Source organism: Strix uralensis, chromosome 2, assembly GCF_047716275.1.
Source record: "Strix uralensis isolate ZFMK-TIS-50842 chromosome 2, bStrUra1, whole genome shotgun sequence".
In the NCBI taxonomy this organism is placed as follows: domain Eukaryota; kingdom Metazoa; phylum Chordata; class Aves; order Strigiformes; family Strigidae; genus Strix; species Strix uralensis.
In genome coordinates, this window is record NC_133973.1 from 116,091,554 (window position 1) to 116,107,871 (window position 16,318).

At 36.9% G+C, this 16,318-nt stretch overlaps 1 protein-coding gene across 5 annotated transcripts in view; it reads right to left on the minus strand.

Annotated features, from left to right (window-relative positions):
• NUP58 (nucleoporin 58) overlaps positions 1-16,318 on the minus strand; it is a 37,403-nt gene that overhangs the window by 19,253 nt on the left and 1,832 nt on the right. For 2 of the 5 annotated variants that reach the window (XM_074859971.1, XM_074859969.1), the window contains exons 2-12: positions 13,636-13,772; positions 12,767-12,802; positions 11,149-11,301; positions 9,971-10,105; positions 8,789-8,899; positions 6,062-6,086; positions 5,583-5,648; positions 4,658-4,832; positions 3,284-3,363; positions 2,486-2,604; positions 334-416 (exon numbers count right to left, since the gene is read on the minus strand). In XM_074859971.1, the coding sequence (XP_074716072.1) occupies positions 334-416; positions 2,486-2,604; positions 3,284-3,363; positions 4,658-4,832; positions 5,583-5,648; positions 6,062-6,086; positions 8,789-8,899; positions 9,971-10,105; positions 11,149-11,301; positions 12,767-12,802; positions 13,636-13,772 (1,120 nt within the window). Of the gene's footprint in view, positions 1-333; positions 417-2,485; positions 2,605-3,283; positions 3,364-4,657; positions 4,833-5,582; positions 5,649-6,061; positions 6,087-8,788; positions 8,900-9,970; positions 10,106-11,148; positions 11,302-12,766; positions 12,806-13,635; positions 13,773-16,318 lie in introns of all 5 variants that reach the window. The other 3 variants (XM_074859970.1, XM_074859968.1, XM_074859972.1) reach the window with 2 other exon arrangements.

The window sequence follows — 16,318 nt, forward strand, 5'->3', positions numbered from 1 at the left end:
AGCAAAACACATAAGCATGAACTCAAAGACAGACATTTCAAAAATTGATCAACAATTAAAAAGGAAAAGGAGTTAAATGAAAAACATTAACCTAAATGATTGTGGTCTGTTGCTGTCATCACTAAGTAAATAATTCAAATTAGACATCAGCTAAACAAAAGTGGTTTTTTTTTTTAATCAAAGTACTTCTCCAGGACAGTTTGAAAATTTTTTAAAGCGGTTCATTTAACAGAAGAAGAAAAAAAAGAATACCTGAAGATATAGTATATTTTCAAAAAGCGACTCTTTGTAGTTCTTTCACTAAATACACAGGAACACATCAAAACAACATACCTTTACATTTTCATGTATTGATTGAAGTTGTGCAGCTAAAGCTACAAATGTTTGATAGATTTTCTGCATAGCCATAGACAAATCTGTAAGAGGCATATAAAATACTGGTAAGTGACAATCCTACTACCAGGAGAAAAGATTTAGTGTTCATACTGCAGTAAGAAGCCCGCCCAAAACCCATACAGCACAAATCACGAAAACAATTGCATGAGAACCAGTTAATGTATACAAGAAACACAGAATTTGAGAGCAACTGGGTGACAAGTCACCCAAGGACTGCTTTTTGAAAGGGCTTCAAATTTTATTTTGATAAGTACTCTTTTCTCAGATTTATTTTTATATACATGGTAATTAATTTCCTATGATTCTATCATTTAGCAAAGCTAAAACATATCATTTATCTATTACACAGGTACATTTTACCTCATTGGTTTTTACATAGTTAAAAACAGATTTTCTTGTATATATTTTCCACTCTTTCTGACTTAAAGCACAGTTAAGTGTTCAGCTGATTTTGCCAGAGAGCAGAAGAACGGAAGCTTTACTGACATTTTAAAGACATGATTAACAAGCATCACAGGAACTCATTCTAGCTCCACCTACAAGCGTATCAAACGGGAAAACACAATGGGGAGCTTCTTGCCTACATAAAGTCTTAGGGTTTAGGATATCCGACTTCCCACACAGATATGGAAGTGTTTTCAGGGCACTGACCCAACTAATGCAAAACTTCAGGATTAAAGGGGAAATCTCAAAGGTTTTGGCAAAATGAGGCATCTGCTGACAAAAAATGCTTTTCTGAAAGAAGCACTGAAACAATGGACCAAAATTGAGGACAGAAAAGTATTGAAGTGGTCTTTCACTGAAAACATCAGCTTCTGCATTTCCTCTGAACGATGCCTATAACCTGCTGAAATGCAAACAGTAGCTATCAAGTTCTTGAAGATGCATAGGTCTAGCAATGATTCTTGAACTGAAAAGGTCTGCCTCTCCACAGGGTAATTTCTCCATTATAATTTGCATTTCTTCCTAAAAAAAAAAAAGCTGGGGAATAAGTCTCATGCCAACCTGCAGGGCTCTGGAGGCAGTGGTATCTAGGAACACTGGCCACAAGTTTCCAAGAGTCTGGAGACAATTTATTGATACTGAACACTAGACATTTCAAAATTTTCCAAGACATTCTGGGTCATGGTTTCCTGTATGGTGAAGGCTACATATGCAGTACAGTGCTGACTAGATCATTTGCTGACAGTCTGAACACAACAGATTGAGCCTTGACTATACAAGCAAGGAACCTTTAGATTATAGCAGAAACTGCTGAAAAACCTGAGGAAAATCTGTAAAGGCAACCCTCATACTCTGGACAGACAAGATAACACAGAAAGATAGAGGACCCTCAGGATTCATATCTTCCATACTGGAAGCTATGTCTAGACAGTTCTCTTGGTTTTGACTTTATGATGTCCAAAGTCTAGGCACCATCCTGTGACAGCAAGATGTTCAAGTATCACTTGGCACAGTGCCAAAAGACATGCACTTGCAATCACTGCTTATTGCAGGACCTGTACCTAAACATGGCCCAAAAGATAAAATTGTTTATAATCACAGGAATAGTGACCAACCAGAAGACTACTGTCCAGAGGTCAGTATTCTCTGACCAGAGATATTCTCCCAGGATTGAATGATGTGGCAGCAAACAAGACAAGTCTTCTCAGTTGGCCAGGGCTGAAGGCAATACCAATAGGCTCCAAACTAAGGAATAATTCCCATTTTGATCCAGAGCTGGCAGAGCAGACACCCATATTTGTCTGGTTAGACACCCCAGTGCAAGACAGAAGGTACCAGACATCAGCCTTATAATAACTAGATGCTGAAGGGAGGGAGATGGACATAGCAGATGTCAAGATAAACCAGGCTTACAAATTGCACCTCAGGAACTGGATCCATCTTAAAAAGCTCAAGAATCTTTATAAATTTAACCTTTAATTCCAAATCTAGACATTGAACAACTGCAGAATCTATCTGAACACTTATTTCTGTACATTAAGTAAGAAAAGCCAACAATAATAAACAACGAGATTACTTAATTTTTTCTTACAGTTATAAGATTTCTTATTTTTTATGTATGAAACATTAAAATTAGAGCATTTACCTTGTGGAGTTATGTGTGAATTATTTGCTTGAGTAGCAAGATGATTTTCCAGTTCTTCTATTTGTTGCCTGTATTGCTGCAGCTGTACTTCAAACTGCTCAACCAAGATTCTGAAGTAGCTAGAAGAGTAAAACAATGAAATTCTATGATTAAAGCTCACTAGTTGCCACTATTTTTTTAATCTGATATATATTAACTGTGAATTTTCATTTAATTGCAACAGTTAACTTCTGACATTCCTGACAGCCCTCCACTAGTGGAAAGAGTGAAGACTGTATTTCTCCTGTCTATGAAATACAGGTAAATTATGTGTAGAAATAAAACAGTGACCCTATGAAGCATTCAGTACAAATGGTGCAAAAAGCAGAAAAAAAATCATGTTATGAAGTTCATAGAATCATAAAATGGTTTGGGTTGGAAGGGACCTTTAAAGGTCATCTAGTCCACTCCCCCTGCTAAGCAGGGACATCTTCAACTAGACCAGGCTGACCAGAGCCCCATCCAACCCCTTCTTTAATGTTTCCAGGGATGGGCCATCTACCTCTCTGGGCAACTTGTTCCAGGGTTTCACCACCCTCACCGTAAAAAATTTCTTCCTTTTATCTAGTTTCAATCTACCCTCTTTCAGTTTAAAACCATTATCCCTTGTCCTATTGCTACAGGCCCTACTAAGTAGTCTGTTCCCATCTTTCTCATATGCCCCTTTTAAGTATTGAAAAACTGTAAAAAGGTGTCCCCAGAGTCTTCTCTTCTCCAAGTTATGTTATTGCCTATTTTTTATTAGTAACAATAACTCACTCTGCTGGGGCTGTATTTTCATGCTGCAGACCAGGAGGAGTTTTCTGTGTTCGTAATGCTATTTCTGCATTCTTTAGCTCCTAAATAAATAGGGAAAGTTAATAAAACAAGGTTCTGTATGAAGCGATCAAAAAGAAAAATAGCTATAACTCTACCGTTCATTCATCTATAATATTTTCTTCATATATTTAAGTTAACACTATGATGGAATCTGACAAGAAATTATTTGAAGAATAGACTGCAAGAAAGTTGGAGAACTGCAAATACCAACAGAAGTTTGGGGAAGGAATAAACAGCAGCACATACTGAAAGGACATTGAGCAGTCAGAAGTTGAGAAAATATCGTGCTAAACTGTCAGAGATAAGATTAGTTTCTACTGTACTTCAGAAATCCTCTTATGGATTACTGATAACTAGGGGGGAAAAAAAGCAACAGTAAAGTGCAAAGAAGTAACATACCTAAAAAGAAATAGAACAAAGGATTATTTCGCCTTTGATTAACTAGTTCAAAAAAAGTCCTTCTACAGAAATGATCTTTTCATGCATAATTATAGCATACACTTCTGTTTAATACTTTCTAATAACTCTACCATTAAGAAATTAATGCCTGGTGCTGCAATTATTCTCAACTGCATCATTTACAGCAATATGAGAATATCAGTAATAAGTTTTTGTTTTCACAGAAAACTATTGGCAAGGTACAACTATATTTTATTTTGGTATCACAAGATACAGGAAAAACATGAACACTTTTACTTTAGAATAAAATATACTTATTTATATAGCAAGCAGCCTTGACATGCCAGATGAAATAAAAGCGGTACAGAATTTATCTTGAAAAGCACTTGCATCACAACTTGAGCTCAAACTGGTTGCACAGTTAAGATACAGACTGGTGGACAGTTGTGATTCAAGTTCACTAAAAGAATAGTAGTGCTCGTTAAGATATTTTGGTCCCTGAAGAGTTATGGGGGTAGGTTTTGTTTTGGGTTTGTTTTTTTTTAAGTCAGAAGAAAACATTTGCATTTCCACTGGTCCAGAGTCCAGCATGTTGTTACAAATATGTCTTCACTAGCAGTTGAACATGTAACTGAAACTGAAGTTGGCACACATTTCCTTCTGTTGCCTTTGCTATGCAGGAGTGCTTTCCCGAATAAAAATCCTTTTATTGCTGTTGTGCTTATCTGAAGATACTGACATCACAGACTTCAGCCTCTCCCAGTAATGTCAAGTAGATGAGAAGGGATTCAATTTTCCACTTTGTTTACAACTGGTTTAGTTTGGACATGTGTGTTAACTTGACTGATAAAGGCTAGTTATCCTATATGAAATAATCAACATTATCTACGTAACAAAATTTATATTCAATTATACCTGTGCAGTTTCCACTTTCAGCTTGTCAATATTAAGAGTGTTTCTCTGTAATCCACTGGCAACTACAGACAGAAGTTGTTTCAAAGCTTTAATGTCTTCCTGTACTTTAAGCATTGCTTTAGAAGACATTCTACTAATTTCTTCCTGAACTTGTTTTTGCTCTTTCACAAATTTCCTGAGGAAGAGAAAAATGGGGTAGGGAGAAAAGAAACAAAAAATATTCAACCTGAGGTACCCAAGTGTTTACCTCTTGGTCACGTTATTTAAATAGCTATTAATTTTTCCAAAATCAAGTACTGAACAGTAAAATTACTGTATAGCATAGTATTGTCTTATCTCCTAGCATGCTAATACTGTAAAAAAACACTAAAAAACCCTAAACCTCAATAGCAATTGTTCAAACATGTTATGCTGAACCCTGACAAACTAAGATGTATATCAATTATTTCTTATATATCTATATAATAATACAAAGTATTTATATAAAAGTGATTACTACTTTAAACTCACAGATACAGTGACATACAGCCTCTCTGACTAGCCTACAGCCCACCTCCTCCCTGCCTGAGGGAAGGCTCTTTTGCAGTTCTCTCTATTCCATATGAGATCCACAATGCACATGTAATAGGGACATAAGGTTCAATGTGCAACAGGCTTAATACTCCCAGGAATTGATTCTCAGAACACATTTGTTGGGCATGCCCATTTGCGTAAATGCATGGGAAAGCATGCTGAAAAAAAACCACCCAAGACTTCAGCTACTAGAACTATCCATCTACTCTGTTCCCAAGGTTGACCTGCCAAAAGGCCTTGGGCTAGTAAGTTAAACTGCATGCAGTCAGTAGCAAGGTGTTTTTGTCGCAGAGTATCAACAACATACAATATTCTAGCTAATCAACTATCATAAATAAAAAACACTACTTACTGTAAATTTTCTACATCCTGACAGATTACTGGAGGTAGATTTTCATCCTTCAGTGCTTTGCTATCTCTACAAGAGACAACGCATGTTTAGATGGTCCTTTAATAAATACAGTGAAAACGTTCAAGTGACTGATTACAGTTTTCCACCCATGCCACAACTACAAATGATTTGGATTAACACACACAGATACTATGCCAGGGTCCAAGTCTGTGGTGTAAGCATTGTACACATTTGCAGAAACGATTTTTGAGACCACATGATCAGTCTATAGCAGATGCCAGATAAGCTGTAGGTATTGCATTTGATGGGAAACTTGCAGTGTTTAAAATGATGAACCCAGATTACTAAATTGGCCATACTGCAAAAGCTGGTTATTTACATTTATGCCTTTTTCAAGATTGAAGTAGTAGAAAAGCCAACATATTTAGTTTAGCCATTTTCTAATAAGACATGGAATAGAAAGAAAATCTGACACTTACTCTGGTCTTGTTCCTGCTTTATCACCTAGAAAATAAAAACTGTAGGTCAGAAATAAAGCTTTGAAGAACAAACAAGACAATCTTAATGAGATTTTAGGGAAGAACTAATGATTATAATCTGTTTCATTTTTCTTGGTAAGAGGAACAGACTAGGCTAGCTATAAAAGAAAGGTTTTAATTTACTCCCCCTTCACAGATAAGTATCTTTTCAAGAACAATGGTTCAACAGTTGAGGTACTAATTTCTTGGCACAGAGTAAAGCAAAACATCTTGTGTCAGTACACAAGTCACTACAAATGCAAAAACAACTGCAGTTGCATAAGAAATCTGTTCCTGCTTATGCAACCACAACTCACTTAGACCTGCACCACAAAACATTCCAGTTAAATTCAGCAATAGCAGTCTCCTCTCAAATAGAAAGTCTTCACCGACTACCCATTGGACTTCGAGGAATTCTGTTGTTGAAAGGTGTTACTGCTCACCTACACACTCCAAACTACGCAACTGTGGATCAAGATGTCAAATGCCTCCAAGTAACAGAACAGAGCTGAAAACAGTATCGTGCCTAACACAGGCAAAGGCAGCAACTGCATCCCATACTATAGCAATCTGCTGGATGCCATTCACATCCTCACTTCCCTCTTAGTGGCAAAAAGTAGCTATACAGCTAACGCTAGTGCCAGAAACATTTTAAGCTGCACAAGCCAATGCTCCTGCCAGGAGAAGTTATTACTTTTAGAAGCAACAGCTACTTAAATTGTCTGCAGACTGTCACCCAATACATTAGAGAGCTTGGAGTCTCACAACCATTCCCTAATGCCTTTTGCTAAGGGGAAAAAAAAGTCTACACAAAATTGGAAAAAAAAGAGATATAAACCCCAGAATTTAGGACTCCTTTCTCTGACAATAACCTAAAAATTAGGCAGAAAACTAAGTATACTTTGCTTTCTCTCTCCAGCCACCTTTTTTTTTCAGAACAATACTTATGAAGTAAAAGATAGATTTGAAATCAAATTTTGCTACTTTCTCAGCGAGTGCTCCAGTTTTCACATTTTTTACATTCTTTTTAGAAATGTGAGGAAAATATGTATAAAGAACAGCTTCTTTTCCTGCAGCCACATTTTAAAGAAATACTAGACACTCAAGTCTTCAGTCTCCAGAAGGAAAAGCTTTTATAACCAATTCCAGGAGGGAGAACACAGGTGCTAGTCCTTATCTGTCCTGGGATTCCTAGGGCACTTTTCTTTGGTAGCCATATCTCCTCCTTCCTTTTCTTCATGAAGGAAAGAAATAAAAACCATCAAAACCATCACCCTCAGACCTTAACACATTTCCTAATGTAGCAGTACAAACAGTTGTACTGACAGAACTCAGCAGCAGCACACAGGTAGAGATATTTGTCAGGGCTACTTAAGCCAGCACTATCCATAATGGGAAACATTCCTAAATTAAAATAAAAAGACACAAAACCCACTCAAAAAACGGTCTCCCTTGACATTTCCCACTACTTGGCTAAGGGATCTCTGCTTATCCTGACAGTGATAGCCCAACCCACCCAGTTTCATTATGCAGCATGTGGGGAATCCAGGTACTCATTCAAGTTTCCACCCTAAGAGCTGGGCAAAACGATGCTGAGAGATGTCAGGCTGAAGTAGATTTTGAGTCTGTGGTTCTCTGGTCCTCATTTTAAGATACTTTTATATTATGGAAGTGTTGTGATATCCTAATATTATAGTAATGGAAACCCTGTAAGAACCTAGGAATCAGGTTTTTCACCACTCCCAATTTCAGTAATAAACTCCAAAAACAATCAACATCATGCAGAGCACTCCACTTTGGACAGTAAATATGCCATCTCTTCTACACATATGAAGAACTGTCTCCACAACTTAAGTTACTCTGTAAAGATGGTTTCATAGAGTTCCCATATTTTCTTCTCTTTTAGCTACTGGTATACCCAATTTAAAATCTGGCTCCTGAATCAAGAAATTGAAGTATTGATTCCCTAGAGAAAATACATACTTTATAGTCAGCTTTAGTTAAGCTTACTCTGGAAATATAAAAGCAAGAGAAATTAATAAGTGCCCATATGTCAATGCTCAACATTCCTTTACTTAAGTACTTTAAAGCTACCACAGAGGTAAAGTTTTTGTAACTGGTTTTAACAACTCAATAAAATCTATCAGATAGAACTACGCACCACCAGAAATACAGCTTTGAAGAACAGCTAAAACAAAGACATTTTTATTGTCAAGGCTTTCAAAAAAGAGACCAAGTTTAAGATCTGTTACAGTTGGAGAAAGCTGGTTTCAAACGAGTACTTTTCGTATTTGCAATGTATTATTTAGACACAGCTCTGCTCCCCCCTCTAGTGGCTATTTGACATACAGGTGTTCAGAAATCTGCCACGGCTTTTCAGCAAGTGGCCCTGTGAGTCTTCGCTCCTGCATGGCTAAAGGGTTTACATCCTGGTTCTCAAGTATGATATTCGCTTATACTTACTTCAAGTAAATTTATATTGCATTTGCAACCAAAACCTTGTTCTTCTACACAAGCACAATATCTAAGAATAAAATTAACTGAAATGGCTTGTGAGAGGGGAAAAAAACAAAATAAAGTTAAAAGTTGTCAGCTGTAATTCCACACTCTTAACACAATGAAAGTGTCTTTGCTCTACTGCTCTGATAATTTGGTTTTTGAGGAAATTATGTTTTAAAACAAACTTACTCTTTTTGTCTGAAGAACTACTAAAATCAATGCCACCAAGACCTTCATTGGCAGTAGTTGAAGGAGCCGCTGTTGTCCCCAGAGTCAAACTCAAAGCATTCTGCCCAAGCCCTACAAGAAACCCAAACAGAATTTCTCCACTTAAAACATTGATAATTAAAACTTATTTTAAAATAAAAGCACATATAATCTTGCTTAGTTTCATATTTTTCAATATGCAAAATTAACAGAAGAAAACAGATTGCATGAAGTTTCATGCAACTGTATGCAAGTGCTTTATGTAATTTCTTCACAGTACTAGGTAGCTAACTAGATAGCTAACTGTCCTGGTTTAACCAGGATAGGGTTAAGTTTCCCCAGCAGTGGGGGGGGAGCTCTAGCCGGGTTATTCAGATACCATGCAGAGGTCACATCCTGGCAGGTCACATTTTCCTGGCGCGGAGCGCGGTGCACTCGTGGTTTTGTACATCGTGCTTCTCACTGCTGTATTTGGTAGCTATTTTGCTCTTTCATTGCTATCACTATTACTGTTACTGTTATTGTTGTTTGCTGTGTTGCTATTGCATTGTTGTATTAAATCTTTCCTTATTTCAGTCTTGGGGCTTTCTATTTCACTCCCTTTGTGGGGGAGGGGCAGCAGCTGCGTGGTCTCAGACCCCAGCAGGGGCTAAACCACTACACTAACTTATCAGCATCTTAAACTCTAAATAAAACAGAAAGATACTTAAGAGCAATGTTACCAAGACTACAACACAGCACAACAAATTTTTCCTCTAGACCTGAAAAAACAGGAAGGTGTGAAATGACACTTTATTCAGACCAAAAGTCACCAAAATAAGGAGGTTTCAATTTCTCCACAACTGAAGAAGATATTTGTTTATCATTGCCCTCTCCCATTTATTATCAACTTCCTTGAGTCAATTATGGCAAAGATTTCCTTGCCTTTTCATTTAAAAAAAAGTGTGAAGTACAAGTAAAATTAAGAATGAGAAAGAAGCCAAAGGTATCAGATTTCATTTCTATTGTTCAAGGATAGCAACACTTCACTAACAATTAAAAACTACACTCTCACAGTGTTAAGATTTTATATAAAACTAAATCTTACATTATGAATTTATACAATCACACATTAAATTTCAATGTTTTGAGACAGAAGGAGGAAAAAACTAAAGTAACTTTCACCTGTTGCTGCTGTGCTTGTATTCTGGAAGAGTGAACCTCCTAAACCTGCTAAGGCTCCTCCTAAGGAAAGGCCTGTGGAGGCACTTGTAGTCGGAGCAGTTGTGCCACCCAAATTTAATGTAAAGCCAGTAGTTCCTGCAGAGAAAGCAAACCAGTCTCATGCAGACACTGCATTCAAAGACATCCACAGACAATATGAAATAACCTAAATGATGGAACTGCATCTTCATCGTAATTGGATAATAAAAACAATGACTGAGTTTATTTTCTGCAGATTTTCCAAAGCCATACAGACTTGAATCATATGTTATTTAGTTCTCAGTATCATAATCCTGATTAGTCTGTATCTACCTGGAACTATACAAAATTGCTGAGAGTCCCCCAGAACACCAGAGAATCTAGAACCTGGCACAGAATTTTTTACAGCATAATGAATATAACAAGTGCTACTGACTTTTTATATTAAAATACCAAAATGTTAATTGTTTATGTTAAACAAAATGTTCTACACAGAGATGATACAAGAACATTGCCTTGGTAGCTTGAGCATTCTTTTGGAATTAAGGTTTTGGTAGAATATGGAAGAATAGAGTAAAGACCACAGGAATAAAGGGACAGAGCACAGAGGGCACAGATAGCTGAACTCAAATGCAGACTCCTAAGGTTAAGAAAAATGAACTCCAGTCTTAATTATCATAATGCACAGTGCAGTTTAGCCAAGTTAAGTATGATGGCAGATGTGTGCCCGTATGAGATCTACACCGGAAAAATCTTTTTTCCACTATTAGTTAACCATTTCAGGCCATCTACAAAAGGCAGACATTTTCCAAACTTTTCAGCTGCAGAAGTAGGAAGCTTTCAACCTTCAGTGGGATTAACAAAAATAATGATTTTACATGATCAATCAGCTCTTGTTACACTTCTAATGACTTAGATTATGTGCTGCCTATAACACATGGTATACTGCCCCTAAATCTATTTGTATTAGTGTACTCAAATTTAGAACTAGTCAAGTGCAATTAACCTTCTTATTAAAGTAACACAAAATTATGTAAATACTAGAGAAATACAGAGTGTAGAACTGTTTTACCATTGAGTTTTATTGTTAAAAACCTAACAACCCTGCCCCCCCCCCTCCGCCCCCCAAAAAATCCCCAAACCCCTAAACATCTTCCTACCTGCTGCAGGAGTTGATGTAAGAGCAGATGATAATGATAAGCCACCCGCTGAGGTAGAAGTAACAGGTAAAGCAAATGGCGTGGCCGAACCTGCAGGTTTGTTGAAACCTAAACTAAAGCCTGTGGTAGCTGCTGATGTGGTGGCAGGCGTGCCTAAAAGAAACCCAAAACCAATTATCACCCTCAGAACATTCTGTTTGAGAACAAAAGGTCAATTCAGCTTCTCTACTGAACTATTCCTGTTTAACCATCATGAACAGCACAGCATGAAAGATCACTTGCATCAAGTAAAATATCCCCATAGCACCTTCAGAAAAATTTCAAAGGTTTATATTAACTGCACAGGCATTTTTACTCCAGAATTCCCAGTGATCCGATAGGCTTTAATCATGGACTGGCAATTATACCTAGTGGTAATCTAAAAAAAACCTGTAAAAAAAGAAAAGAGCTTTCACCAAGAGCATCTAATAGATGAACCAGATATTGGTAAATGGAACTATAAACAATACTGCCCAAAATACAGACTAAAAATTCTCAATTGGATGTTCATACCAAAATGAATGCACATATCCTTTCAATTTATAAACAAGAAAAATATTTTATTCCCTCAAACTTTGCTTTTGAACACTTTTAACGTAAAGCAAATAAAGCTTCCACTTCCTGCTGTTTTCATGGCAAGAATACACTTTACATTCTAGAATCCATATTCCAGAGTAGAGGAGGAATGTGCATATACATACACAAACCACAACAGCATACATAAGAAACACATACTGGGTATTCTCAGTAACTGCTATTGTCTGTTTTGGATGATATCATTGCATTCAGCTGTTGAAAAGAATTCACATTCATCCGTGTAGTACTGACTGCCACATATGATTACGCATCATGCAGTCTGTTCTGGGTTATCTGCTGCTCCTCCATTCTGTGCATTTAATTTGCTTCTTTATCCAACACTATTTTTTCCTATTTATTCACTGTATGGCTTCTTAAGTTCTTGGACTGCAGTCTGCCTTGTAGCACTACCCCCAACATTTGTGATACTTAAGCTCAGTTTCTCCTCAGACCTCAGTTGCTGGTGTTTAAAAAGGAAAAAAAAAGAACACCTTAACCCCCCAGCTACCCACATATTCCTGTATTTCCAATGTTAACTGAAAAATAGTCACTAAAGATACATCAGAAAAACAAAAGTAAAATATTTCCAAGGTCTGTTCCCAGTTCAACCCTCTTTATTCTTCTGAAAGAGATAATTACCAAACAGACCTGTTCAAAGTTCACTAGAGCAAGAAATTCTGTATGAAGAATTCTTCGATAATGTATTCCATCTCCCCTCTGCTGAAGGGCAAAACTCATTAGGGGGACATAAATACAAAGTCTAACTTTTCACTGTGACCACTGTCACTGTTGTACACAAATGGAATAATCCTTTAATAAGTAACAGTGCCCAGAACTGCAGGGCTCCACTTTGGTTTGCAGCCTTAACATCTGGGCTGCAAAACAGACTGAAGTTAGTAATGGGGAAAAACTCACACATGACCACTAATTTTCTACATTACAAGGAAGATCTATCTGTATTTTTCTTGCCTGTATAACATTAAAATCCAAATTAAGTCCTTACCTAGCGTCAGTCCTGTAGCAATAGTTGTTGCCGTTCCTGCTTTAAGAATGAAAACAAAGAGAATAAGAACAGTAATTGAAGACCACAGAACAGTTATGATAGTAAAAAACATGAAACAAAACACTGAAACAATGCTGCATTATGAGACAATATGTAGATTATACAAGTTTGTTCTGTAGTATGTTGAAAGCAAAACATTAACACAGAAAACAGTATTTGCAAGCACCAACAGCACAAATTAAAGCATAATTCCAAAACCCATCATTTTTCTTTGTAAGTATCACTAACAGTGAAGCTGATGTTAACACAGCAGTTGATCAAATTGTTTGGTATTTCAAACAAATGAAGGTAAACAAAAATATGGAAACTAGTACCTCTATCAAATATTTTTTCAGTCATATGGCAGTACATAACATTAGCATGTAAACCAGCAGATTTACAGTATAATGATTATACAGTCCAGAGTCTTTGTAAAATCCTGTGTCTTGGTTTAGTGTTTCTGCCCCACTATTAGTTTGAAGAGATTATTTTGAACACAGTGCTGCCATTTCATATTTTAAAAACCATCTGATTAGGAGATTAAAAGAATCACTGATGTAGAAGAAAATCCTATGTAGCCAAACACAGTAATACAAGCTTTCAGTTTACTGTTGAATTTACTTCTTGTAGATTGGCTCTTAGAACTTCCCCTACCTACTTTTAAACTGTTCAATGAAGCCTTTTTCCAAAACTATTTAAGTAATATTCTGACCTACAGAACTACTGTAAAAAATTAAGCCCATTATGATGACCTAGTTTATGTTATGTGTACATATGATATATTTCTTCACTGTTGATTCAAATTCCTGCTGTACAAGAATTTTTTCTACCTGTACTGGTGCCTCCTAATGTAAAGCCAGTGGTTGATTTTGATCCAAAAAGTCCAGTCCCAAAGCCTACTGAAGGAGCCGATGTAGTTGCTGTAGCAGAAGAGCCCAGAGTTCCAAAATTAAGTCCTCCCGTTGAGCTATTACAAAATAAGACTATTAGCAATAATAAATTTTAAAAATAAAAAATACACCACCACCACCCCCCATTTCAGTTTCTTTCCCATGCCATCATTCATATTCCCGAGCCACACAAATGCAGCTGGACAAGACAGAGTCCAAGCTCACTGCCACCAAACAAAAAGCAGAATCCTATCTCCATCTTTACTTCTACAGCTCTAACTCCCACTGCTTCCACTCCTTGCTGAGCTGATACATCTTGCTAGACCAGTGGGAAATCTGAACTTTTCTCCATCAGATCATCCCATTAGATCTGCCTAATTATTCCCCCTGAACTACCGAAATGGGAGAACAAATGCTCGAGGCAGCACAAAGATGGCAACAAACCTGCAAGAACATTCAAAGCAGGTTACAAATCCAGTTAGGTACCTCTGAGCAGAAACCTCAACCAATGTTACTTTGTTTCATTCTGAAGTGGTAGAGACACACAACTATTCACATGAACAGCACAACTTTGCCTTATCTTACCACCAAAACACACTGATGCATGAATTCATTTTCTAACCAAAATGCAGTCGTTCCCCACAGGTGCAAACCACAGAGGATCCATGCCTACCATACTTTCTCTTCTGATTCTACACTTGTCAGAGTTACAGAAATTAACTCCCAGACCTATTTTCACAGATGAAGGGGAAGAGAGAGGAAGGAGAGAATCAGAGATCAGTCATCACAAAGAAAATTAAGCCTTTTTTATTTTGGATAACTACACATTTCACGGCAAGTAGAGAACTTTACATATAGCAGAGAAGACATTAAGTTATTGTACAAAACACGGGGGAATACAATAACCATTATTATCACTAAACAATGACATTACAAGTACTAACAGCCAGATGACCCTATGATTTTAAAAGTTTTGTTCTTAAACTGACCAGGTGAATAGCTTATTTGTAGTAACTTCCTGCTCCCATCTGTGAGCCTTTTTAGAAGCTAAGTAAGTTTTCTCTAACTTAAACAACATTTTGTGGAAGTACAACAGTGGCCCTGAAATGAAATGCAATTTAGACTTCAGGGTAACAGCTATCAAGAAATAGCTGGTTTTTTTGAAATTGCATTTCAGGTGTTCTGCATTACCTCATTGTTCCCTTATCTCCTCTCTCTTTTTGTAAGAAGGCAGCTCCTAGGCATAACAAATTAAACACAAAAGTGAATCCTTAAAAAAAAAAGGGTATCATTGGCTTTTACATTAAGTTTCCAAAATATCTACAAAACTGACTGTGGCAAGCCCAGCAACAGCTGATTGCAAGTTCAAAATCTTGTTTTCTTAAATTTTTAAGGAATATATTTCACTAAGTAGTTCAGGAAGCAGAGTGGCCAAGTAGTTTAGAAGGACACAGACCCACTAATTATCCCACTCCACAGGAGCCAAAAACATTTCAGCTTTCTTTACTCCCAAAACATACCAAGCTACAGAACCATGACCTAACTGCTTGTAAACTTAAACATGCAACATGGTGCTTCTCTCACTAGTCAAGAGTTTATGTTTTTACAGTACAAAGATGATTCTTCTGTGAAAATTTTTCTTGTTTCAGCATTCCAGTAGAAGAAAGCTAAGGTACAAAATACGCAATTCAGCACCATAGGACAAAAAAACCCAAATATAATGAAGTGGCATTTTGTTTGTTTGTTTGCTTTTTAAGACAGAATTCAAAATGTAGAAGTAAAGCAACAGCAGCCTCCTCACCAGCAGGAGAAAGAATGTGCCATGACTGCCTACAGCCCACAGATGGAAGGAAGAGGAGCTCAGGTCACTGGAGTCAGGTCTTAAATCTAGTTTTAGAACTTGAACAAAGCATTGGACCTGGCTAAAGCATACTATAGAGAATATCAATTAACAAAGAGCATAAGTACCTGAATGGCTATTGGTGCAATGCAGGAATTGGGTAGGCTGGCATATCACATAGGCTTTGGGCCACCAGAATATAATCTTTGACTGTTCTCACTGATGGATAATACTTAAGGCTTTGACTATACAATGAGGTCCCTTTTTCCTGGCAATATTGTCTTAGACCCAGCTCTGAAGAACGACAGCTTCTTACGGTCTCAAACATGTTCTCAAGCAAACCATCTTACAGGGATGCTCAAGATTCTTTCACCAACCATCTGGCAGTAAAAAGGCCTCTTCCTCTGTGATACTCCTTGACCAATAGCCCTGAAAACTCATCCTGCTTGTAAAAATAAATACAGGAATAAAAATGCAGAGTACTATACTGCTATTAATTAGCACCTGTTAAACTTTTACTTATTATTTTTAAGAGATCAAAAAGCCAGCTACAACAGCAAAAAAAAAGCCAAACAAAAATATTTAAGTTCAATAGGCAGTTTTTAACAAGTGCAGATCAAGAAGACAGAAGAGTTTCCCTTGTTTCAGGCAGTACATTTAGAACAATGTTTTTGAGTAAACAGATCTTGTTTTAATTTGGTCATTTTAATCACAGGAAACCTGCATTAAATAGGCATGAAGCAAAAGAAACTTAAGTTCTTTACCAACTCCATATAAACTTCA